The sequence below is a fragment of the Schistocerca cancellata genome, chromosome 3, assembly GCF_023864275.1.
Source record: "Schistocerca cancellata isolate TAMUIC-IGC-003103 chromosome 3, iqSchCanc2.1, whole genome shotgun sequence".
Taxonomy (NCBI): Eukaryota; Metazoa; Arthropoda; class Insecta; order Orthoptera; family Acrididae; genus Schistocerca; species Schistocerca cancellata.
The window spans coordinates 844,208,950-844,235,832 of NC_064628.1; the positions used below are offsets into that span (position 1 = coordinate 844,208,950).

Consider the following 26,883-nt stretch of genomic DNA (forward strand, 5'->3'; position numbering starts at 1 on the left):
CGTTTATCGGTGGATCTCGATTAATACTTTCCTCTGCTAAACTAAACTAGACTCCTCCCGCACAGGCCATGAAGGCCCAATGATACCGACTGGCCGCCGTGTGATACTCAGCCCATAGGCATCACTGGTCTGCACACTGTTCTCCCGGCCGTATGTCCGTTTTCGAGACAGGAGCTGCTACTACTCAATCAAGTAGCTCCTCAGTTTGCCTCACAAGGGCTGAGTGCACCCCGCTTGCCAACAGCACTCGGCAGACCGGATGGTCACGCATCCACGTGCTAGCCCAGCCCGACAGCGCTGACGGGAACCGGTGCTACCACAGCGGCAAAGCTAGCGGCAAAGCCGTTGGCTCTGCTACACTAAACTAAAAGTCATTCTAAATAGCGTTTATGGATATACGCAGACTGAAGCAACGAACGAAAATTCGTACCAAGGCCGAGATTCGAACCAGAGTCTCCTGCATACTAGGTAGATGTGTTAACCATTACACCGTCCTAGCACAGTGGTTTTGCACAACTGTACGGACTACCCTAGCACGCCTCCCTCCGCAATCCAAATACTGATGCTAAGGTACTATTCCAACACGGTTGGGGAGTTTCTGCGATGTTGGAGTTAGAGAGAATAACAATTAGGCTGAGGCGTGAAGGGTAATTTGGATTGAGGAGGGATGCACACTAGGATATTCAGTACCATTGTGCAAGGCCACTGTGCTAGATTGGATAGTGGTTGTTAATGCATTTGCCTAGTGAGGTGACAGGTTCAAACCCTGGTTTTGGTACAAATTTCATTGGTCGCTTCAGTTTGCATATGTACACTCATGCTCATAAATTAAGGATAATTGTAGAATGTGGTGCGACACAACATGGCACTACACAAAACTGGCGCTAATAGCATAGGCACATAGGGAACACACGTCACAGATCTGTAAGGCCACGGTATTGGTGATAAGTTGAGAAAACTGACCCAAAACACATGTTTCCTGCACATGTACCCCGACATCAATATGGGATATGATCACCATGCTCATGTACACAGGCCACACAACGGGTTGGCATACTCTGGATCAGGTGGTTGAGCAGCTGCTGAGGTATAGCACCAATGCCTGTCGGAGCTCCTGAAGTGTCCTAGAGGTTTGAAGACGTGCAGCGATACATCGACCGAGAGCGTCCCAGACGTGCTCGATGGGGTTCAGGTCTGGATAACAGGCAGGTCACTCCATTCGCCTGATATCTTCTGTTTCAAGGTACCCCTCCAGGATGGCAGTCCGGTGGGGCCGTGCGTTCTCATCCATCACGAGGAAGGTGGGACTCACTGCACCCCTGAAAAGGCGGACATACTGGTGCAAAATGACGTCCCAATACATCTGACTTGTTACAGTTCCTCTGTCAAAGACATGCAGGGGTGTACGTGCACCAATCATAATCTCACCCCCATCGAACCACGGCCTCCATACAGGTCCCTTTCAAGGACATTGAAGGGTTGGTATCAGGTTCCTGGTTCACGCCAGATGAAAACCTGGCGAGAATCACTGTTCAGACTATACCTGGACTCGTCCGTGAACATAACCTGGGATCACTGTTCCAATGGCCGTGTACTGTGTTCTTCACACGAGGCTTCACGGGATCTCCTGTGACCAGGGTTCAGTGGAATGCACCTTGCTGGTCTCTGGGCGAATAAACCATGTCTGTTCAGTCGTCTGTAGACTGTGTGTCTGGAGACAACTGTTCCAGTGGCTGTGGTAAGTTCCTGAGCAACGCTACCTGCAGTACTCCGTGGCCGTCTGCGGGCACTGATGGTGATATATCGGTCTTATTGTGGTGTTGTACACTGTGCACGTCCCATACTGTAGCTCCTGGACACGTTTCCTGTCTACTGGAATCGTTGCCATAATCTTAAGATCACATTTTGTGGCACACGGAGGGTCCGTTCTATGACCTGCTGTGTTTGACCAGCCTCCAGTCGCCATAGTATTCTACCCCTCATAACGTCATCAATATGTATCCTTTGAGCGATTTTCAACACATAGCCACCATTAGCACGTCTGAAAACGCCTGCACACTTACTCGCTGCACCGTACTCTGACATGCAGCAACACACCTCTGCATATGTGGACTGTTGCCAGCGCCACCGTGCGACGACCGCAGGTCAAATGCACCGCATTGTCATATAGCGAGATGATTTAAACCCGCAAACCGCCCACCAGAGCGTTGTTTCACCATGTATCCGCATCATCCTTAATTTATGAGATGAGTTAACCACTACGCCATCCTGGCACAGTGGTTTTGCACAACTGTACGGACTACCCTAGCACGCCCCACTCCTCAAGCCAAATATTGATGCTAAGGTACTATTACAACACAGTTGGGGAATTTTTGCAATGTTCTTGGAGTTAGGGGGAATAACAATTGGGCTGAGGCGTGAAGGGTAATTTGGGTTGAGGAGGGTGGCATCCTAGGATATTCAGTGCCGTCGTGCAAGGCCACTGTGCTAGGTTGGATACTAGTGGTTAGTGCATTTGCCTAGTGAGGAGGAGACAGGTTCGAATCCTGGTTTTGGTACAAATTTCATTCGTCTCACCGGTCTGCACAAGTACATCATAGATATACTTGAAAAAAGAGACAGCATTGGTCGTATATTTTTTACTATCGCAAAATCGATTTTCTGTCACTGAGTGACTATCTTCAGTGCTATATTGTATAACTTAAATTAGGATGCACTGTTGTCACTAAGCTTACGGCAATCACATAGAGTCTATGTGATTGCCGTAAGCTTAGTGACAACAGTGCATCCTAATTTAAGTTATACAATATAGCACTGAAGATGGTCACTCAGTGACAGAAAATCGATTTTGCGATAGTAAAAAATATACGACTAATGCTGTCTCTTTTTTCAAGTATACCTGTTATCTGGTCGTAGTGCACAGGACAACATGGAGTCGCCAATCAATACATCATAGATGTTTGAGTCCTGGTAAGATCTCTGGAGCCATGGAGCTACCTTTGATTTGCGCATTCTAAATATGTTTCGCCAGCCTCGCTTTGAGCCGTGAGACAAGGTTCAACATCTCGTAATTCCAGTCAGTAATTTAAAGCCCTATAACTTTCTGAAATATTTACAAATCTGCCCACTGGAATGGAATACATTCGCCACTAACAATTCAGTGCGCCACCTGTTACTGGCTACTAGTAACTTCCACAGATAACTACAAAAAAGGAAAGTAAAACTGTTCCAACCCAGTCAGGAACCTCGTGACCGCTACGGTCGCAGGTTCGAATCCTGCCTTGGGCATGGATGTGTGTGATGTCCTTAGGTTAGTTAGGTTTAAGTAGTTCTAAGTTCTAGGGGACTGATAACCTCAGCAGTTAAGTCCCATAGTGCTCAGAGCTATTTGAACCATTTGTTCCAACGTAATAGGGGAAAAGCAACATAGAAGCACGAAACAGACTAGAACGAAACATATTTATTAGTACCAGTTAACCATAGCCAAGTCTGTCACTTTTATCTAACACCACCTCTAGATAGCTAATGGTCGCACGCTCTGCTCTGAGGCCATTTTTGACCGAACAAGTCCACGTTCACTGAACAACAACACTGCAGGAGAAAAAAGGGAGACCGTTTAAGCAGAATTCGACGTCCACTCAAGGCAACGCGGTTTCGAACGTTTTGCAAGCTTTCCGTAGCCTGAAAATATTCTCATTGTTCACATAGGATCAGTAACTCCAGAATTCCGAAGTTAAGACCCCATGAAAGCACGTTCTCCGACCCAGAGGGCCACGACTTTTCACCTTAACTTTAGGAGCGCTGCCGGCCCGCTGCTCGATTTCGTGAGCCCCAAATTGCTTCACAACATTACAGCAGACTCATGAAAGTCCGACCTTTGCCAGTCTCTCACACTCTATAGTCTGACGCCGCGTCGGTGGTGGGCACTGCGCCTGTTCCAAACACCGACAGGCACACGCCGCGATAGGCGCCGCGCCTCCTGTCTTCCACTTGCCTCACGCCTGTGCTCCTTTCTTGTTGTTAGTGAATTTGTATTCCGCTACACGGATTAATTGTTCTGTTTCAATTTTTGTGTTGGAAAGTGTTGTGTGATGGTGAGTCCAAGCTGAAACGCTAAACGTAAGCATAAAAATTAACTCTTACTGATAAACGAGAAATTTTTTGAAAGGTACGACCGAGGTGAATCTCCAGCTTCCTTTCCTGACGCCTTTGATACCGGGCGACCTACAGTTTAGGATATAATAAAAAAAATAGGGGTAAAATAGAACAGTTTATAAAGATGACTAAGAGAAAAACCCTTCGCATGAGCGACTACTCTGAAGTTGAGGAAGCTCTGTATGTTTGGTTTAAACAACAAAGAAGCAGACATGTCCCTATTTCGGGAGTATTTTGTAACAGAAAGCCCAGCTTTTTTATAATGAAATGACCAACAAAGGTGATTTTCGTGCCAGCGATGGTTGGTTTGAAAAGTTTAAGAAGTGGCATCGCATTCGTTTCTTGAAGATGAACGGAGAAAAACTATCAGCTGACGAGACTTCAGTTTCTCAGTTCAGTCAGGACTGAAACGCCAAAATGAACAAACTAGGCCTTACGCTGAAACAGCTGTATAATGCCTATGAAACAGGCTTAAACTGGAGGCAACTCCCAACAAAAACTTTTGTAATGAAGGAAGAAAAAAAGTTTCAGGAAGGAAGCCACAAAAAGAGCTTACCACGGTAACTGTGTGTGCCAATGATGCTGGAAGTCATGTGTTAAAACTTTTAGCTGTGGACAAATCGAAGTCCCCCACGTACATTTAAAAACATATAAGTCCAATCCCTTCCGGTGACGTACAAAAGCCAAAGCCGAGAATGAGTTACTAAAGAAGTTTCTTTTAGACTAATTTTCCAAATATTTTGTACGAGAAGTCAAAGAACACTTAAGGAGAAAAAATCTGCCACTGAAGCCCCTTTTGCTGTTAGATAATGCTCCAAGACATCCGGATAAGGAAGAAATGAAAGATGGCTGGTGGTTGCATAGAACCTTTGTATTTGCCAAAAAAATAAAAAAGTACGACTCCACTGATTCAGTCGATGGGTCAAAATGTTATAGAAACATTAAAAGTACATTACAAAAAGCGTCTGCTGATTGATATCGTCCAGCCAACGCGACGCAGACATCACATCAAACCTGAAAAATTTAACATCAAGAACGTCATTGTCAATGTAGCATTTGCCTGGCGTCGAGTCAAGCATTTAACTCTGATAAAATCTTGGGAACATATTTGGCTAGAAAACCCATTCCTTCCTAAGAAAGACGACAGAGATAACAAATCTTAAGATAATAACGAAGTTACCAAGGCTGCGCTTACATTTTGTGATGAAATCAACATTCCGCAAGATGATGCCGAAGAATTGAGAAGATGTGTGTTACAGATAACCTTGGTTCTGAACTAACAGAAGAGGAGATAATCGAGGACCTTCCCGCTTATGTTGTGTACGAAGACCACATTGAGGCGACCACGGAACTGAAGTGCACTGTCACTTGCAATGATGTTATTGCGGCTGCCAGCACTTTGGTATGTTGGTGTGAAGAGGAGGAACTCGACTACGAGAACATTTTAATGTAAAAGACATTCAAACAAAAGTCATTACCAACTCTTTACAAAAGAAAAAAACTTACAGATTTTTAAACGATAATACGCTATTTATATATATTTGTAAGTATGTGCATTTGTAATACATACACACATAATGAATGTCTTATACGTACAGATTTTTTATAACCCCAGTGATCGTAAAATACGTGTGTGAGTGTGTGTGTGTGTGTGTGTGTGTGTGTGTGTGTGTGTGTGTTGGCGCGCGCGCGCGCGGCAGTAGGCGTGCTATAGTATGTACAGTACATACTCAATATTTACGAAAAACAACTTAAGTCTTGTAGACTTAGAAATCTAAATTTAACTTTAAGAGGTCTACCTTTGGCGATCCGGCATTTTTTGATACTCCGAAACCATCTCTACCTCATAACTGTCGCATTATCGCGAGCCTACTATATTTACATTTGAGAGTTCCAGTGAATCGGACACAGGTGCTAATTGTAGGCATTTTAATTGTCTTTTTCCTACTCCTGCTTATCGTGGTTCTGTCAACTGCTGCTTGCTGCCCTGACTCTTGGAACTTTCCCCGCAATGACCGTCGTGGGATATATATATATATATATATATATATATATATATATATATATATATATATAACAGAAATTGGGTCGTAGGGGCCACGTAGACAGTAGTTCCCCACCTATTCCATTAGCGAGTGGAACTGGGAAAGGGAACTACTAGTAGTGTGCACCGCTGTGCGCCATATGGTGGCTTGCGGAATATGTAGATGTCGGTGAAATCAGGTAGAAGCTTCAACAGACAAAGTCCATTTTGGTACAAAAAATTCCATGAAGCTGGCTGGTGATGTGGTGCGGAGAAAACAGGCCGGTCGGCACAATTGGCAGAGATGGTCGAGCCGTGTGCGGTAATCATTCGTCACGTGTGTGAAGAAATCTACGATACTTGCATTCTACATAAACGTCTGCGTGTAAAATCATACCGGCTACAGTTGTTACATGCGCTGACTACTTGGGGTCAAAACAAGCGAACACGTATCTGGACTTATCCGTAGATACTCGGCCGTCTCTGAGAAAACGGCGGTCAGAGTTTCCGCCGTAATTTATATTCCTTTGAACACACAGTAACTTCACCTGAAGCGGTAGCACAGTGTACCGGCCGTTGTGGCCGAGCGGTTCTAGGCACTTCAGTGTAGAACCGCGCTACGGCTACGGTCGCAGGTTCGAATGCTGCCTTGGGCATCGATGTGTGTGATGTCCTTAGGTTAGTTAGGTTTAAGTATCTCTAAGTTCTAGGGGACTGATGTCCTCAGAAGTTAAGTCCCATAGTACTCAGAGCCATTTGATAGTACAGTGGTTACTGTCGCGGCTTAACACTTTTGCGACCGTGTTCGAAACCCAATCATTATTTCTATTTTATATTTTTGTTCCTTTATCTATTCATGTCCTTAGAACATCATTAACTGTAAAAGTACAATTGGGTTTCACAGTAAGTGTCATACATTACGTAATTTATGTGTGTATGGTATTTTCGGGGGTTACAATCCTTTTAAATTCGCATATTGTTATATTTCATTTTTATGTCAGCTCTCATATTAATTTTTACACTTCATTCTCACGTTTATTCTTCAGGAAGATTTGGTGCATTCTCTTGGTTGATACCGATCGTAGAGACATTGGAAACATACAAATTCCGAGGGCCACGAGCGTGGGGAAAGGCAGGTTTGCCCCAGCGACATTTCCTCTCATTAGTGTCACTCGAGAAAGAAACATCGTTAACATTGCTAAGGATTTCACCAGTTGGCAATTTCGCTGCAAGTGCTTGAAACTGATTATGAATCAAGATACACTACAGGAATTTCACCGGAAATGATTTCAAATAGTTTTCTAATTCGTTTGTTGTTTCTCTTTAATTCATTCACCAGGCGAATGATTAGTAGATTAATAAGGACAACGTTGTTTCAGAGTACATTGGAAAATGTTCGTGTAGTCATGTTCTACGGATACGGGTAGATAAATGAGAAACAGAAACAATAATCGGGTTTAGAACTTTTTCTGTGATATTCTTGTAATGTATCTTGCTTGATTCATATTCAATTGCAAGCGCCAGTGTTCGAAAAATGATCCGTTAGGCGTGGTTTGCCGCGAAATTATTGCCGACACGTGAAATCTTCAGCAATGTTAACGACGTTTCTTTCCTGAGAGATCCATGCGAAGAAGAGTCGTCGTGGAAAACTTGCCTTCGTCTGAGGCTCGTTGTTTTCGGAATTTGTATGTTTCCATTGTCTCTACGATCGGTATCATCCAATGTACCAAATATTCCTGAAGAATAAAATTCAATAATATAAGAAATTATAAAACAATGATGTATAAGAATATGAGACTTTAAAAAGATTGTCACTGCTGACACACGTTACGTAATGTTTGAAACTTATTGTGAAACCCAGTTGTACTTTTACACTTAATATAACGCCTTTGTATCCCTTAATTTTTTACGAAGAATTTTTGTAGTAATGTTATAAGGACATGGGTAGACACATGAAAAAATATTTATTTATAAAATACACGCAATAATCGCGTTTCGAACACGGGTCGCACAAGTTTTAAGTGACGACGCTAACAACTGTCACCGCTTCGGCTAAAGTCACTGTGTGCAAAAGACACCGACCATCTACGGATAAGCCGCGACATGTGTTCGCTTATTTTGACCGTTCTTCCACTGAGCAAAGTTTCTGGGAAGTCAGCCGTGTTCTCCTCGTAGAGTGCACGTGTGTACAAAGTTTCCTTGCAGCCTGCCTGTTCGTATCCCCGCAGCAACCGTTAGAGCAGCTCAGCCTGCCGCAACGGAGACACGAGAGTGCACCTGTACTGAAGCACGGTGGTTAAAGCACGGCAACTTCGGTTTCTGCAAGCCTGGCAAGCTTCGCGGGAACCGTTCAGCCTGCAGCACCTGGCAACAGATTGCGCTGTCAATCAAACGTGACTCACCACGCATATTTCTGCGTAGGTCGTTTCACTGAAGCTCATTAATCATAAAGATGACAGCAACAAAATGAACAAATCCATCTTAAACGAGAGTGAGGAGAAATTAAAACTCTGGGACTGTATACCAGTCAGGTAACATGGCCCAAGCCCAGCAGGGGAAAAGCAGTGCGTTTATGAGGCAGCTTCAAATAAACCCGCAGGTGAGACGCAATGCAAACTGCATAAAAAGTTACTGAACACTTTCACAATTCGGTACGGGACTACAGGTCCCACCGCCACACCTTCACCTGCCCATGTTAGGCAAAACTTTCTGCCTGACTCATGTAGTACTACCACCGTCAGAGGGTGGTACGGGACTACAAGTCCCACCGCCACACCTCCAAAGTGAATTGCAGTGACGCAGTCACTGCCCTGTGGAAATTTACTGCCTCACCAACACAGTTAGACCGCAATAGACCGGTGATGCTGTATTGTAACATATCACCCCGGACTACAAGTCCATTAAAAAAAAAACAATTCTCGGGAACATTGACATCATATTTGTTAAAAGAAGACGAAGGCTTAGTGGTCGACAAGTGTGTGGAAATCTACATCTACATATACAGGGCTTTCCATTAATAGTGACCGGGCCAAACATCAAACGAAAAAACTACAAAGAACGAAACTCTTCTAGCTTGAAGGGGGAAACCAGATGGCGCTATGGTTGGCCCGCTAGATGGCGCTGCCATAGGTCAAACGGATATCAACTGCGTTTTTTAAATAGTAACCCCCATTTTTATCACATATTCGTGTAGTACGTAAAGAAATATGAATGTTTTAGTTGAACCACTTTTTTCGCTTTGTGATAGATGGCGCTGTAATAGTCACAGACGTATAAGTACGTGGTATCACGTAACATTCCGCCAGTGGGAACGGTATTTGCTTTCTGATACATTACCCGTGTTAAAATGGACCGTTTACCAATTGCGGAAAAGGTCGATATCGTCTTGATGTATGGCTATTGTGATCAAAATACCCCACGGGCGTGTGCTATGTGCGCTGCTCGGTAACCTGGACGACATCATCCAAGTGCCCGGACCGTTCGCCGGATAGTTACGTTATTTAAGGAAACAGGAAGTGTTCAGCCACACGTGAAACATCAACCGCGACATGCAACCAATAATGATGCCCTAGTAGGTGTTTTAGCTGCTGTCGCGGCTAATCCGCACATCAGTAGCAGACAAATTACGCGAGAATCGGGAATCTCAAAAACGTCGGTGTTGAGAATGCTACATCGACATCGATTGCACCCGTACCATGTTTCTATGCTTGAACGTCGTGTACAGTTCTGCCACTGGGCACAAGAGAAATTACGGGACGATGATAGATTTTTTGCACGCGTTCTATTTAGCGACGAAGCATCATTCAACAACAGTGGTAACGTAAACCGGCATAATATGCACTATTGGGCAACGGAAAATCCACGATGGCTGCGACAAGTGGAACATCAGCGACCTTGGCGGGTTAATGTATGGTGCGGCATTATGGGAGGAAGGATAATTGGCCCCCATTTTATCGATGGCAATCTAAATGGCGCAGTGTATGCTGATTTCCTACGTAATGTTCTACCGATGTTACTACAAGATGTTTCACTGCATGACAGAATGGCGATGTACTTCCAACATGGATGTCCGGCACATAGCTCGCGTGCGGTCGAAACGGTACTAAATAGTATATTTCATGAAAGGTGGGTTGGTCGTCGAAGCACCATACCGTGGCCCGCACGTACACCGGATCTGACGTCCCTGCATTTCTTTCTGTGGGGAAAGTTAAAGGATATCGTGATCCACCGAGAACGCCAGACAACATGCGTGAGCGCACTGTCAATGCATGTGCGAACATTATGGAAAGCGAACTACTCACTGTTGAGGGGAATGTCGTTACACGTATTGCCAAATGCATTGAGGTTCACGGACATCATTTTGACCATATACTGCATTAATGTGGTATTTACAGGTAATCACGCTGTCACAGCATGCGTTCTCAGAAATGATAAGTTCACAAAGGTACATGTATCACATTAGAACAACCGAAATAAAACGTTCAAACGTACGTGCGTTATGTATTTTAATTTAAAAAACCTACCTGTTACCAACTGTTCGTCTAAAACTGTGAGGCATGTGTTTGTGACTATTAGAGCGCCATCTATCACAAAGCGGAAAAAGTGGTCCAACTAAAACATTCATATTTCTTTACGTACTACAAGAATATGTAATACAAATTGGAGTTCCTGTATAAAAAAAACGCAGTTGATATCCGTTTGACCAATGGCAGCGCCATCTAGCGGGCCAACCATAGCGCCATCTGGTATCCCCCTTCAAGTTAGACAAGTTTCATTCTTTGTAGTTTTTTCGTTTGACTCTTATTTCGAGAGATTTTTGGCCCGGTCACGATCAATGGACCACCCTGTATACTCCGCTAGCCACCTAGCGGTGTGTGGCGGAGGGCACAATTCGCGTTAAAGTCATATTGCCCCCCGCCTCCCTCTGTTTCACTCGCTGATCGCGCGAGTGAAAAACGACTGTCTGAACGCCTCATTACGAGCACTAATTTCCCTTATCTTTGAATGGTGATTATTGCGCGATTTGGAAGTTGGTGGTAATAATATATGCTCTAGATCCTCGGAGAAGATCGGATTTCGGAATTTAGTGAACAGCCCCTTCCGTTTAGCGCATCGTCTATCTGCTAGTGTGTCCCTCTTCAAACTTTGAGAGATTTGTAACGCTCTCGCGATGGCTAAATGTACCAGTCACGAATCTTGCCGCTCTTCTTTGGACCTTGTCAATCACTTGAATGAGACCCAACTGGTAAGGGTTCCATACAGACGAACAATATTTTAATACTGGACGAACTAACATATTGTAAGCAATTTCCTTTATTGAAGGACTGCATCGCTTCAGGATTCCACGAATAAATCGTAATCTAGAGTTCGCCTTGCCCGTTACTTGTGTGATCTGATCATTCCATTTGAGATCATTTCGAATAGTCACACCCAGATACTTGACGGATGTTACCGCTTCCAAAGACTGGGCATTTATTTTGTACTCATACATTAATGGCGGTTTTCGCCTTGTTATACGAAGTAGGTTACACTTACTAATACTGAGAGATAACTGCCAGTTATTACACCACGCATTCATTTTCTACAAATCCTCACTGATTTGTTCACAACTTTCGTTGATATTACTTTCCTGTAGACTACAGCATCGTCGACAAACAGTCTAATGCCGCTGTCACTACCAACGAGTAGTAAGGACGCAAGACCATTTAGCAGTATATAGGCTTCCTAAATTTAGGGCAAGAATTGATTGAAATAGGAAAAAAAATATGGCATGGTGGGTATTAATAACCACGTTCTGGTGGAATGAAACGTAGTGTGAAGAAAGCTTAGCATGAAGGACAAGGTTCTTCTTTTAGCTATGTACTTCATATATTAACATAACATGAGTAACGAATTTGTGTGCTAAAATTCATTTGGGAAATAGAGAATGAGCTATTTTGGCCACTTAGAATGGATACAGTAAACCTGCTGTACACAACCTGGAAAACGTAATTAAAATTACGGTATACTGATAATTTTTACTTACGGACCGTCTGACCGCAACTGAATAAAACACAATTTTAGTGCCATACGCGTTTCGCCTTTATTTTCTGCAAGGCATCATCAATGGCAGGTTGCGTGGATAATATGTAAAATTGTCCACGCAACCTGCCACTGATGATGCCATGCAGAAAATAAAGGCGAAACGCGTATGGCACTAAAATTGTGTTTTATTCAGTTGCTGTCAGACGGTCCGTAAGTATACCGTAATATTACGCGCAACTGAGGACGACAGCACTAAAAAAGTTGAAGATGTTAATTAAAATTGGTACAGCTGGGGTCATATTTGGCCCGAACGCACTAAGGTTACAGATACTAGATTTCCAAACCGTCCATATCGAAATAAATAAATAAGCTGGAAATACACCGAACAGGAAAAATGGAAAAAATCCATTTTCTGCCGAACCATAACCCAAAATGAATGTATATTTCGTTTAGCCTCGTATTGTGACACTCGGGTAAAAAACGACTTTTCGTCAACTTCCGAACCGTACTCCTAAAACTACAGCAAAGCGAACAGTATAAAATGCTAAGTAGGGTAGCGTCCGACAGGTAGGCAAGCAAGATACCTTCAACCTGCTTTCGCCGGCCTGCCGTAGTGGCCGAGCGGTTCTAGGCGCTTCAGTCCGGAATCGCGTGACCGCTACGATCGCAGCTTCGAATCCTGCCTCGGGCATGTATGTGTGTGATGTCCGTAGGTTAGTTAGGTTTAAGTAGTTCTAAGTTCTAGGGGACTGATGACCCCATAAGTTAAGTCCCATAGTGCTCAGAGCCATTTGAACCATTTTTGCTCTCGCCGGACATAGCTTGCCTTGGGTGGGAGTAAAATAGCCTGCCCGTTCTGCTGATAACGTGCGGCAGCTTGGCTGCCATGCTAACAGGCAAGCATGGGCAGGTTAAAAGCGGAATGTGGCCCTACCACGGGGCTGAAGAAACAGACACTTTTACAGTGACAACCGTACTTCTACGGATCTCGTTTCGTCTGCCGCCACCAGCAACGACAATGGCGGTGTAAGCCTAAAGATAGTCCGAGGAAAGGGCCTAAACCGTTGCCAACAAAACAATGTGGAAACGCGATCGAGACTATTTCTGTAGATTTTCTAACATTTTATACTGATCGCTGTGCTCCAGTCAAGAATGCTTTCTAAAATTTTAGACACTACACAGCGACACAGACAACATGGCGACACTAATGGGGCTGACATGTTTTAGAATGCAGTTAGAATTGCTTTTTACATGCCGATTTTCCATGTTTTATACGGAAAAAGTACGTGCTGTATACCTGAGATTATGACAGCGACTGAGTATTATAACGTGTAACGAAAATTAAACAGATACTCCAATAGTGAATGTTATTGTCATTGATTTATCTGTGGCATTGTAAATCTGCGTGAGTGAATAGCTGAAGTGTGTGGACATTACGTTGGGAATGTGGCTCTCACGGGGAGCGTGCAAGGGATAAAACCCTGCAGTAGCACTTTCCTCTGTGCCCTCGGTGGCTCAGATGGTTAAAGCATCTGCCGTGTAAGCAGGAGATCCCCGGTTCGAGTCCCGGTCGGGGCACACATTTGCAACTGTCCCCGTTGATGTATATCATCGCCTGTCGACAGCTTGGGGTCTTGAATTAATTATAATTTCATTTTACTTAAAAGTCACTTGCCCGGTGTCGGCGGATAAATGCTATGCATGGAGGCATGTCCGAAGGAACATTGCATCGTAATTCAGAATAACACAGGCACTGTAATATCATAAATTTGTAGATGGTGTGATGAATGACCACTGGCTCTAAAACTAGAAAAATGTAAGTTGATGCGGATGAGTAGAAAAACAAGCATGTAATGATCGAATACAGTATTAGTAGTGTCCTGCTTAACACAGTCACGTCGTTTAAGTATCTGGCTGTAATGTTAAAAAGCGATATGAAATGGATCGAGGACGTGAGGGTTATATTAGGGAAGGCCAGTTGTCAATTACGTTTTGTTGGGAGAATTTTAGGAAAGTGTGGGACATCTGTAAAACAGATTGCATATAGGACTGCAGTGCGATCTATTCTACCGGACTTTTCGAGGAACACTGTCAACAAAATTTGGAGAATCGGCATTTCAAGCTGACTGTAGAATGATTCTACTGTCGTCGACATACATTTCACATAAGGAGCACGAAGGTAAGATACCAGAAATTAGGGCTCGTACAGAAGAATACAGACTGTTATTTATCTCACACTATTTATGAGTGGAACAGGAAAAAAAGAGGAAAAAAGAGGAGAAAAAGAGAAAAAAGAGGGAAAAAGAGGGAAAAACGGAAAAAAGACTAAGGGAAAAAAAGACAGGAAGGGAAAAAAGGGAAGAAAGGAAAAAAGGACAGGAAGTAAAAAAAGGGACAGGTAGTAAAAAAGGACAGGAAAGAAAAACAAGGAAAAAAGGAAAGGAAAAGAAAGAAAAACGACAAAAAAGAAAGAAAAACGACAAAAAAGAAAGAAAAACGACAAAAAAGAAAGAAAAACGACAAAAAAGAAAGAAAAACGACAAAAAAGAAAGAAAAACGACAAAAAAGAAAGAAAAACGACAAAAAAAACGACAAAAAAGAAAGAAAAACGACAAAAAAGAAAGAAAAACGACAAAAAAAAACGACAAAAAAGAAAGAAAAACGACAAAAAAGAAAGAAATGGACGAAAAAACGAAAAAAGGAAAGAAAAAACGAAAAAAAAACGAACAGAAAAAAACGAAAAAAGAAAAAAATGGAAAAAAGAAAAAACGAAAAGGGTGAAAGAAAAGGTAAGGGTGAAAGAAAAGGTAAGGGTGAAAGAAAAGGAAAGGGTGAAAGAAAAGGAAAGGGTGAAAGAAAAGGAAAGGGTGAAAGAAAAGGAAAGGGTGAAAGAAAAGGAAAGGGTGAAAGAAAAGGAAATGGTGAAAGAAAAGGAAATGGGATAAAAGGAAATGGGGGGGATAAAAGGAAATGGGGGGGATAAAAGGAAATGGGGGGGATAAAAGGAAATGGGGGGGATAAAAGGAAATGGGGGGATAAAAGGAAAGGAGGGAAAAAAGGAAAGGGGGGAAAAAAGGAAAGGGGGGAAAAAAGGAAAGGGGGGAAAAAAGGAAAGGGGGGAAAAAAGGAAAGGGGGAAAAAAAGGAAAGGGGGAAAAAAGGAAAGGGGGAAAAAAGGAAAGGGGAAAAGGGAATAAGTAGTGGGAGATGCTAATGTAAGAATAAAAGAAATGTGAGCAGTAGCAGGGAGTGAATTATGGAAAGTGGTGTTACCTGACATGGTGAAGCGGTGACGCCGACAGCGAAGCCACAGACGATCCGCCCGACCATGACGACGGGGTAGCTCTGGGCGAAGGCGAGCAGCAGCCAGCCGACGAGGAAGGGCAGCGCGGTGAGCTGCAGCGCGGTGCGTCTGCCCACCTTCTCTGAGAGGTACGAGCTGAACAGCGCCCCCAGCGGAGTCGCCGCCGAGTGCACGCTCGCTGCGGGAGGCACACGGTACACGCTCTAAGGAATGGCTTCGCAGATAGCCAGATAGTCTCAGCGGAAAATCTAATACACTACTGGCCATTAAAATTGCTACACCACGAAGATGACGTGCTACAGACGCGAAATTTAACCGACAGGAAGAAGATGCTGTGATATGCAAATGATTAGCTTTTCAGAGCATTCAAACAAGGTTGGCGCCGGTGGAAACACCTACAACGTGCTGACATGAGGAAAGTTTCCAAGCGATCTCTCATACACAAACAGCAGTTGACCGGCGTTGCCTGGTGAATCCTTGTTGTGATGCCTCGTGTAAGAAGGAGAAATGCGTACCATGACGTTTCCGAGTTTGATAAAGGTCGGATTGTAGCCTATCGCGAATGCGGTTTATAGTATCGCGACAATGCCGCTCGCGTTGGTCGAGATCCAATAACTGTTAGCAGAATATGGAATCGGTGGGTCCAGGAGGGTAATACAGAACGCCGTGCTGGATCCCAACGGCCTAGTATCACTAGCAGTCGAGATGAGAGGCATCTTATCCGCATGGCTGTAACGGATCGTGCAGCCACGTCTCGATCCCTGAGTCAACAGAAGGGGACATTTGCAAGACAACAACCATCTGCACGAACAGACAGACAGACAGGAGCGCCTGCGATGGTGTACTCTACGACGAACCTGGGTGCATGAATGGAAAAACGTCATTTTTACGGATGAATCCAGGTTCTGTTTACAGCATCATGATGGTCGCATCCGTGTTCGGCGACATCGCGGCGAACGCACATTGGAAGCGTGTATTCGTCATCGCCATATTGGCGTATCACCCGGCGTGATGGTATGGGGTGCCATTGGTTACACGTCTCGGTCACCTCTTGTTCGCATTGACGTCACTTTGAACAGTGGACGTGACATTTCAGATGTGTTACGAGCCGTGGCTCTACCCTTCATTCGATCCCTGCGAAACCCTACATTTCAGCAGGATAATGCACGACCGCATGTTGCAGGTCCTGTACGGGCCTTTCTCGATACAGAAAATGTTCGAATGCTGCCCTGGCCAGCACATTCTCCAGATCTCTCACCAATTGAAAACGTGTGGTCAATGGTTCCGAGCAACTGGCTCATCGCAATACGTCAGTCACTACTCTTGATGAACTGTGGTATCGTGTTAAAGCTGCATGGTTGTTCTGGGTACTGCTGATTTCTCAGGATCTATGCACCGAAACTGCTTGAATATGTGATCACAGCCCGCATCTCGTGGTCGTGCTGTAGCGTTCTCGCTTCCTACGCCCGGGTTCCCGGGTTCGATTCCCGGCGGGGTCAGGGATTTTCTCTGCCTCGTGATGGCTGGGTGTTGTGTGCTGTCCTTAGGTTAGTTAGGTTTAAGTAGTTCTAAGTTCTAGGGGACTTATGACCACAGCAGTTGAGTCCCATAGTGCTCAGAGCCATTTGAACCATTTTTATGTGATCACATGTCAGTTCTAGTAAAATATATTTGTCCACTGAATACCCGTTTATCATCTGCATTTCTTCTTGGTGTAGCAATTTTAATGGCCAGTAATGTAGATCAGACTATTGTTCATTTAAAAACAATCGTATTAACTGTCACTATTTTGTCAGAATAACATTAGACATACAGCCAGTTACCCTTTATAAAAGTAATTTTCGGTTCAAGCAGTGTATTTGAGAAACTATTTCATTGTTTTCGGTTGGCTAATTTCGTCCCCCTCGGGCCTTGTCATGCACCGTGATAGTAAGGACTGCAGCAACAGTTAAGGTTAGCATCAAGTTAAACAAGAAACGACGAATAAAAATTTGTACCTAGACCGGGATTCGAACCGGGATTTCCAGCTCACTTTTTTTTTTATTCTCATGTTGTTCGTTGCGTTTGCTCGGGGCGGACGTCGTAAGACATCCGTTTAAGTTCGTTGGTTATCGCTTAACTCAGTTTTTTTTATTACAGAGGGCACGCAACCCTCTGACCGAAGACGCTGAGCTACCGTGCCGGCAGCCAAGGCGAGCCAACAGCACGCGGTGTCAGTAGCGCTAACCACTGCGCCACCCTGACACAGTGGCTGTGCCCATCTGTACAGACTACCCTAGCGTGCCATCCTCCTCAGTCCAAATTTCCATTCACGCCTCAGCCCACTTGGCATTCCCCCTCAAATCTAACAGCAATGAGGCGTGAATGGGAAGTTCGACTAAGGAGAGAGGCATACATTGGCTGCCATAGTTAGTGCAAAGCCACTGTGTCAGAGTGGCATAGTGGTTGGCGCATCTGCCTACTGAGCTGCCGGCACTGTAGCTTAGCGTGTTCGGTCAGGGGGCTGCGTGCTCTCTGTAATAAAAAAAACTGAGTCAAGGAATCAACGATCAAGTTGAACCGATGTCTTGTGACGTCCGCCCAGACCAAACGCAACGAACTATATCGGAAAAAAAGTGAGCGTGAGACATGGGTTCAAATCTAGCCTTTGTGTAAATTTTTGTCACCTCAGTTTGCATATATACATCATAGCTGGTTGAGACTTAAAAAGGTGTCTGGAACCATGAAGCCTGCTTTGATTAAACAAGAAACTGTAAACACCTCAGCTACTTTCATGAACCCATAGTTTATGCTGTGATCCATACAGCATTGTCTTTTCCCTTTTTTTTTTACTTCGCGATCTACCCCAAAGTGTAGAGCACGTTGTTTAACATGTGATCCAGGTAAGCAGATACTGGGGCAGGGAGAGTCACAATTTAGGCTATTTCGGGCTGGGCGCAGAGAACGTAAAGGCCCAAAGCAAAAGTTTTGAGAAAAATAAATGTTTGTGAAAATCAAATTTATAGACAGACCACCGGTGTCATAGATCAGAATTGTTTTTTACCCCAGTCTCAAAATGCTGTAGTTCCTAAGAAAAAAATGCACCGACTTTATGTTCTGTTAATGTAAATTCACAAAATTTCGTTGTATTAAGAATTGAGCAGTGCAGAGAAATAAAATTATAATTTGTGCTTTGGGTCTATATGGAAATTAAATCAGTGAGACAGCTTTTTGTGGAAGAAAAAAATATATGCGCTCGCTCTCCTCTCTCTCTCTCTCTCTCTCTCTCTCTCTCTCTCTCAACGGACACACAGGGCTACTGAGCTATCCCTACTGATAGCTTTTATGCAACCCGCGACGTCTTCTAAAACTACATATGAGATATTCCTATTCTCTCGCTTGCTACTTAGAAACTATTAGTCCTACGTCGAAAAAAAAACTAACAAGACTTCTTTGTGGGAAATTTAATGTAGTTAAATTTTTGTACTGAGATGTGTTTTCGCTGGAGGCCACAGTTGTCGAGCTATTCAAGATAAATGCATCTAAAGAGAGCTTCTGCATCTTTCTTGAATTATTAGAAAACTATGGACTCTCTTATCCTAGTACAAAATTTGACTACATTAAATTACCTTCAAAAAGGTCGCTTTCATTTCTTCTGGCCACACGGTGTAGCCGTGTGGTCTTGGGCGTCTTGCCACGGTTCGCGCTGCTCCCCCTGTCGGAGGTCTGAGTCCTCCCTCTGGCGCGTGCGCGCGTTTTGTGTGTGTGTGTGTGTGTGTGTGTGTGTGTGTGTGTGTGTGTGTGTGTGCGCGCGCGCGCGCGCAGCATGGTCCCATAGTCCTTACCACAAATTTCCAAATTTTCCGTTTTTTCAAACAAAAAATTTTCAAATGTGTGTGAAATCTTATGGGACTTAACTGCTAAGGTCATCAGTCCCTAAACTTACACACTACTTAACCTAAATTATCCTAAGGACAAAAACACACCCATGCCCGAGGGAGGACTCGAACCTCCTCCGGGAGCAGCCGCACAGTCCATGACAGCAGCGCCTAGACCACTCGGCTAATCCCGCGCGGCTCCATTTTTTCTATAGGACTAATAGCTTGCACGTAATGAGAGAGAGAATATGCAAATTTTGCACATGCTATTTCAAGGCGTTGCGGGTTGCATAAAACCAATCGGTAGGGGCAGCTGAATCAGCCTGAAGATGAACCTGATTTACCATAGTCTCAACAAGCATCAGCAGCATCCATACACGCTAGAAATCTAAAACTCGATGACACTGTACTTTAGGTGCTTACTGTCCTCGCCGCTTCAATCTTTGCCTTAAAGTACATTTTGGATAAGGCAGCGTCGCCGGTGACAGAACGCGTCGCCGACCTGCCGAATATTATCGCAGAGCAAAGAGGGGAGAGCGGCCGGCACTGACCTATCCAGGATTCCATATCCTCGTTGGTGTGGATGACGGAGTCGTTGTGTCGCAGCTGTGGCAGCATGACGGCAGAGAAGCCGATGGGGAAGCCGCAGCCGGCGGTGAGGAGGAGGCAGGCGGAGGCGGCCAGCAGCTGGTTGCGCGTCCCCGCGCTGCTCCACCTGGGGCGGCGCCGGCCCCCAGCGTCGTCGTCTCCGTCGGCGTCCGCGTGCGGCGGCGCCGGTGGCAGCCGCAGGGCGAGGGCGGCGGCGGCGTCGACGGGGCCCAGCTTCTCCGACGCCAGCAGCTGAGCCTGCGCGCCGGCGCCGTTCTGCAGCATTGGCGCGTCCGGTCTGGCGGCGAAACAGAGCAGGCCACACGTTATTAGGCGGTAGCGGTACCGTGACGTAAGGTAACGAGTCTACTTTCGCGTCAGTATCGTCTCTTCAGGGTGATTCAGCTGCCCCTACCGCTGTCTTTTTATGCAGCCAGCAATGTTACTAGGGTGGTGCGTAACTTACAAGGGAAACTTCCCATCGGACCCCCCTTGTTGTAACGTTACTATAAACCTGTACGATTATGAGCAAGTGAAGAACTGTTCGAAACAAAAAAGCTGATGACTTTGATTTTCCGCACCAACCACGGGGGATTTCGAAAAAAATTAACTTTCCGATAAATCTGGGTGCACCGTTGTAATGTACATTACAAACGAGAAAATTTTTATTTAAAATGTCTTTTCATACCTGCTACCCTTTCAACGTTAATCATTCGGAAATACTGAACTCATTTTTTTCTCAGGTGGTGCTTCACCCCCTTAATCGTTGCATGGGCACAATACAAAAAGTCTTTTATTTTGCTCTACTTTATATTCAAAGCCTATCGACCTCTGAGTGTATCCCTCGGTTTGCTTGTAAGCACTGTGACCTTTCTTGCAGAACAACACTAATATAGACAAGCAATAGACAATTGGATTAGAGGCCACTTGCGACGAATGGTGTCAAATTTTATAGTACAACACGCATTCTAACTCTACGAGCTAATTCATAGTAATTGTCACTGCAGACGCAGATTCGTAAATTAAGCACAGTGGGCCAACTCGCTTCAAAACCTGGGGAGACTTTTTTTCAATTCCACGTTCCGACTTAAGTCCCGCGAATTTTTTATTTGTTTTTCTTTTTCTTTTTAAATTACGCCGATGCATACTTGCCCAATGTTGCAGCGTCATTCCATACAGTGAATCGAACGGCGACAGATGTTTTCAGATACTGTTTGTGTAGCCTGTGTAATATATTACAGCTGCCTAATTGTCAGGATAAAGTAAGGTGGATCGCCTCCAAAGGCTGTTTATGACATTTTTAACCGGTGCAATGACATATATGGAATTAAAGCTAAACTGCTACTAATATTTTCCGAAATCATTGGCTACAAAATTTACTCTGTATGGCTCTACCCTCCTAAATGGCTCTTCTACTACTTTAATGCAAGTGTTATACGGAAAGCAAGATCTGATCGGTCACGAAACGAGAACGACATTGAAAAATTTGCACAGATGTGTTGGGCAGAGTCTTTAATGTGCCTGTCGATCGCGTTACGTGACTCTTTTCAGTTCTTAGCACACAGTTAACACGTATAGATGCTTAGAATAGTAGTGTCTCCCTTCAAGTATTGGTGCCCGTAGATAGGTTTCGTACGATTTCATGCAACCCTACACAACGTAAATGTGATCCATTTCCTTCTTCGGCCCGGACTTGGCTCTCTCTGATGCTCATCTCTCTGCTCACATGAACAGCTGGCTAAGAAGACAACATATTGGCACAGAAAATGAACAGCGGAACAGCGTAGAGAATTGGCGGCTGCCTTCTATGACGGCGGTATTGGAAAGCTGGTAAACGCTACGAGAAATGTCTAACTCGAAGCGGCGACTGTGTAGAGAACTAGCTGGAATGTGCAGCAAACTGCTGCAAATAAAATTTTTTTAATTTTCACTGTGGTTTCTATTTCACGACCGATCAGACCTTACTTTTCGAACAGTCATCTTAGTACACTTAACAATTTCAAATGCGTCTGCGTGCCTATATTTGTACGTTTTAGTGGTTCAAATGGCTCTGAGCACTATGGGACTTAACTGCTGAGGTCATCAGTCCCCTAGAACGTAGAACTACTTGAACCTAACTAACCTAAGGACATCACACGCATCCATGCTCGAAGGAGGATTCGAACCTGTGACCGCAGTGGTCGCGCGGTTCGAAACTGAAGTGCCTAGAACCGCTCGGCCACACCGGCCGGCTCGTTTTAGTGGACGGTAATTTCTCTACCGAGCGACAGTGCCGCATGGTAAAAATGCGTCCTTCATTGTTGCAATTATCTCAAACTAAAAAGGAAGTAATTAGTATTTTCGGTAGTATTCTTTGGGGGCTATTCCTAATTGCGATCAATTTTTTTCGCAAATTCGCAAATAATTTTTTTACAAGATTAAAATTTCCCCGAGTAATATTTCTTTCTTCGCGAAATGCTGCAGAAGTATTCAAATTTTGTACAGAGAACTGTAGAACTGAAAGGTACATTTCTTCTCGACCAGATTCACGGGACACACAATATTCGGCTATATAATACAAGATGCCGACATAAGCCCACTTAGTTTTGATGCACTGATGTGCCTTAACCGAAGCAGCCCTGTTGCCAATTGGTCGACTATTTGAAGATGCGCAGGAAGCTCGGGATAAGGACACCTGGCATTACCGGGACTTTACACACAAATATTCCAGTGAGATAACCATGCATCTCGTATTCCATCAGCTTCTGGCCTCTATGGATCCTTTCATCTCGAGACTCCAGAAAATGGCAATTGAAGAAGATAAACAGCTGCCACCTGAGATAAAAGATGTGCTTTTCGAACCATCTCCCAGTTGACAACCCAGCAGCGACTCTTCTGAATGACATAAGCGACGAATGTGGTTACGTTTTAGATATAAAAATATACAATAACGACTAAAACATTTCAACACGACAGTTTCGGCTTCTAATTTATCAGCGAAATTTTGCTTGAATCCGCTAAATTTATAATTTTTGATCCGCCAAATGGATCCGACATTTTGAAATTTGTAATTTCGACATCCGATTCCTAATGAGCGATCCAAAGAATCTAAAAAGAGCACAGTTTCATAGGACTTTATATCCATTTTTCTGTTATGTCCAGGTTGCGAAGCCCACTGTGCGGCGCCAATATGAGTAACGTGCCCCACACCGGGGGCGCACACGGACGCAGCTGTACAGTAAAGCCAGTGTTGTGTTCTAAGTCTCATGCATCTGAGCACGAGACTTATTCCCAACGTGCAACCTGTGCTTTCGGTGAAGTTCTAGTGTACGAGTATACGCGAAGTTTACGCAGTCATGGACTTCCTGAACATACACTATCAGTAATGAAGGAGCTAAAATGGAAATTGTCCGCATGTTAAAGATAGAAAACTGTAGAATCGTGGTCGCTCTAATCGAATTTTAATTCGCGTTCGTCTTCCAATGCCATTCCTGCTTGACGATGACCTTCTAAACGGAAAACCGGTTAGCAATGGCAGCAGATCAAACAGAGCGAGTTTTTCATTTTTTAGTATGGAAGTATTCTCTCAATGTGTGACGGAAGAGTTACTTAATGTGGCTGTATTTTTATCTGCAAAGACCAACAGTAAAAATAATTTACTACTTCCATTTACTAATTTTTATAACGCTGCTGAAGGTTGCCTTATCTGTAATAAATATCATTTCGTACAGCTTTTATCGATTTCTGAATCTCAATGACGTTCGCTAAATTTGCACAGGCTGCAAAGCACCAGAAGTATCAATAAAAAATGTTCTCTCTCTCTCTCTCTCTCTCTCTCTCTCTCTCTCTCTCTGCCGGCCGAAGTGGCCGTGCGGTTAAAGGCGCTGCAGTCTGGAACCGCAAGACCGCTACGGTCGCAGGTTCGAATCCTGCCTCGGGCATGGATGTTTGTGATGTCCTTAGGTTAGCTAGGTTTAACTAGTTCTAAGTTCTAGGGGACTAATGACCTCAGCAGTTGAGTCCCATAGTGCTCAGAGCCATTTGAACCATTCTCTCTCTCTCTCTCTCTCTCTCTCTCTCTCTCTCTCTCTCTGTGTGTGTGTGTGTGTGTGTGTGTGTGTGTGTGTGTACGTAAACGTAACTCCGGCAGCAGCAACGTAATGAATTTAGTTAAGTCACAAGAAAACATGTTTTATGTCATCAATAAAGGAAACATTTATTCGCCGACAAGATTGGAACTGAACTACCTACACAATCGGAAACATGTTTATCGGAGGTTGTTTTGTGACCTCGCCGACCTTGGCAACGTTTGCCAGCAACGCGAGGACGCGGACAGGCGGGAGTCTGTGAGAACCAACTTGCTTCGCGTCTAGCAGTTTCTCGTTCGGACTACAAAGCGCCTCGAGCGACTGGGAAAATATGTGTGACATTTCAAGTTGAAGTAAAAATTACGGCACAGACGATCGTAGTCGTGTAGTAATGCTGCTGAAGTAAAACTGGTAGAATTACGACCCATATACCTCAAGCAGCATTCCACCGAAACTCAACACATGCCATGTTTCTTGACTTCCGGAAGTCATATGACACATTTCTCTACAGTCATCACGTGAACAAAACACGAGCTTGTAGAATACAGAATCAGATTTGTGACTGGCTGGAACCCTTCTTAGAAGTTAGTCTTGAACGTTAAATATGGAAACTGCTTCGGGTTTATCCCAAAGCAGTGTTGCAAGACCGTTATCTGTAAATGACCTGATGGAAACCACTACAAGCTCAAAGAGCCTTAGGATAGTGTTTTCACTTCCCACATGAAAGAAGCTGAAAGATGAACAAATGTCAGACCGATTCATTGAATAGTCTTAAAAATAAATTACTTCAGTAACAAAGGTGTCAGCCTACGAAAAACCTTTCGTAGATCAATCCTTGACTGTTCTTCGCCGAATGATTTGGAGTCATCCTGGAGTCATAAATAGGTACTGCGAGAAGAGCGTGTTCCATTAGACAGGGGCTTCACAGAAAATGTCAGAGAGGTAACGTTTCAGTACTCTAATAACAACGTATTACTTCTTCCGGTATATGCCTCAATCAGTTACCAATTAAAGAATTACGAGCTACAAGAGAATGTCCACGTTGGAAGATAATTAAGAAACGAAAAAAAACACTAGGGTGAAATGATGTAATGAATAGAGCGTTCTCTAAATGTGGACAGATACATGATAATGTCTATGACGGAGAGAAAGAAATCGGTAATATTACAAGATTACTGACTAAGATCTAGAGCACATCCAGAGTATTTAAATACTTACAGCCAATATACTAACTAGCGCGATGAGATAGAACGAACACCTGAAGGCGAATATAACAGATCGAGGAAAGACCATTACATCATTAAAGGAGATCGCTTAGAGGACAATAGTGCGACTAATTAAAGGGTGTTGCTGTAGTGTTTGGAGTTCTTGGTTCAAATGGCTCTGAGCACTATGGGACTCAACTGCTGAGCTCATTAGTCCCCTAGAACTTAGAACTAGTTAAACCTAACTAACCTAAGGACATCACAAACAGCCATGCCCGAGGCAGGATTCGAACCTGCGCCCGTAGCGGTCTTGCGGTTCCAGACTGCAGCACCTTTAACCGCACGGCCACTTCGGCCGGCATTTGGAGTTCTTATGAAGTGGTGATGATCACTACAATTGCTCTAACCCAGGACCGTGATTTTACTAGAGTAGTTGCCAATTTACTGGACAATCATAGATTCAGTGTTGAATTTCAAGCAAGTGACAGCCCTTGGAGGGACAAAAGAAATGGTGTAAACCAAGGGAGTGTATTGTCACCGGTGCTCTTGGAAGTTTACACAAATTATCAGCCAAGACGTAATACACGCGAAAGTTTCAGATATGCTGATGACCTTGCTTTGACGATACAGACAGATGACCTTGAACAAGGCATTGACAAGAGCTCAAGCAATGTTTTCTGATTACTACACTGAGGTGATAAAAGTCATGGGTTACCATGTCGGACCTCCTTTCGTCCGGCGTAGTGCAACGACTTGACCTGGCATGGACTTAACAAGTCGTTGGAACTCCCCTGCAAAAATACAGAACCATGCTGCTTCTAAAGCCATCTATATTTGCGAAAATGTAGCCAGAGCAGGATTTTGTGCACGATATGACCTCTAGCTTATATAGCATAAATATTCGATGGGATCTGGATGGCGAAATCATTCGCTCGAACTGTCCAGAATGTTATTCAAACCAATCGTGTACAAGTGCAGCGCACTGTCGTCCGTAAAAATTCCATCATTGGCTGCAGAAGGTCTCCAAGTAGCCGAACGTAACCATTTCCAGGCAATGATCGATTCAGTTGGATCAGACGACGTACTCCACTCCATGTAACCACACCTCACATTCCATTAGCATTACGGATCCACTATCAACTTGAGCAGTGCCTTGTTGACAACTAGGGTCTATGGCTTTGTGGCGTCTGTGTCACGCGCGAACCCTGCAATCAGTTCTTACCAACTAAAATCGGGACTCATTTGACCAGACCACGGTTTTACAGTCGCGTAGAGTCAAAGCGATACAGTCACGAGCCCAAGAGAGGAACTGCAGGCGATGTCGTGCTGTTAGCAAAAACACTTGCATCGGTTGTCTGCTGCCATAACCCTTTAACGACAAATTCCGACGCACTGTCCTAACTGGAATCAGCGATCATAAAGCGGTTACTGCGTCGATGATTTCAGCCGTAAATAGAAATATTAAAAAAGGTAGGAAGATTTTTCTGTTTAGAAAAAGTGACAAAAAGCAGATTTCAGAGTACCTGACGGCTCAACACAAAAGTTTTGTCTCAAGTACAGATAGTGTTGAGGATCAGTGGACTAAGTTGAAAACCATCGTACAATATGCGTTAGATGAGTATGTGCCAAGCAAGATCGTATGAGATGGAAAAGAGCCACCG

The 26,883-nt window shown here is 44.1% G+C and overlaps 1 protein-coding gene across 1 annotated transcript in view; it reads right to left on the minus strand.

Annotated features, from left to right (window-relative positions):
* Positions 1-26,883, minus strand: part of LOC126175905 (facilitated trehalose transporter Tret1-like) — a 90,940-nt gene that overhangs the window by 8,758 nt on the left and 55,299 nt on the right. Inside the window, exons 2-3 of the mRNA XM_049922969.1 lie at positions 19,914-20,248; positions 15,475-15,683 (exon numbers count right to left, since the gene is read on the minus strand). Coding sequence (XP_049778926.1) covers positions 15,475-15,683; positions 19,914-20,248 — 544 coding nt within the window. The remainder of the gene's footprint in view (positions 1-15,474; positions 15,684-19,913; positions 20,249-26,883) is intronic.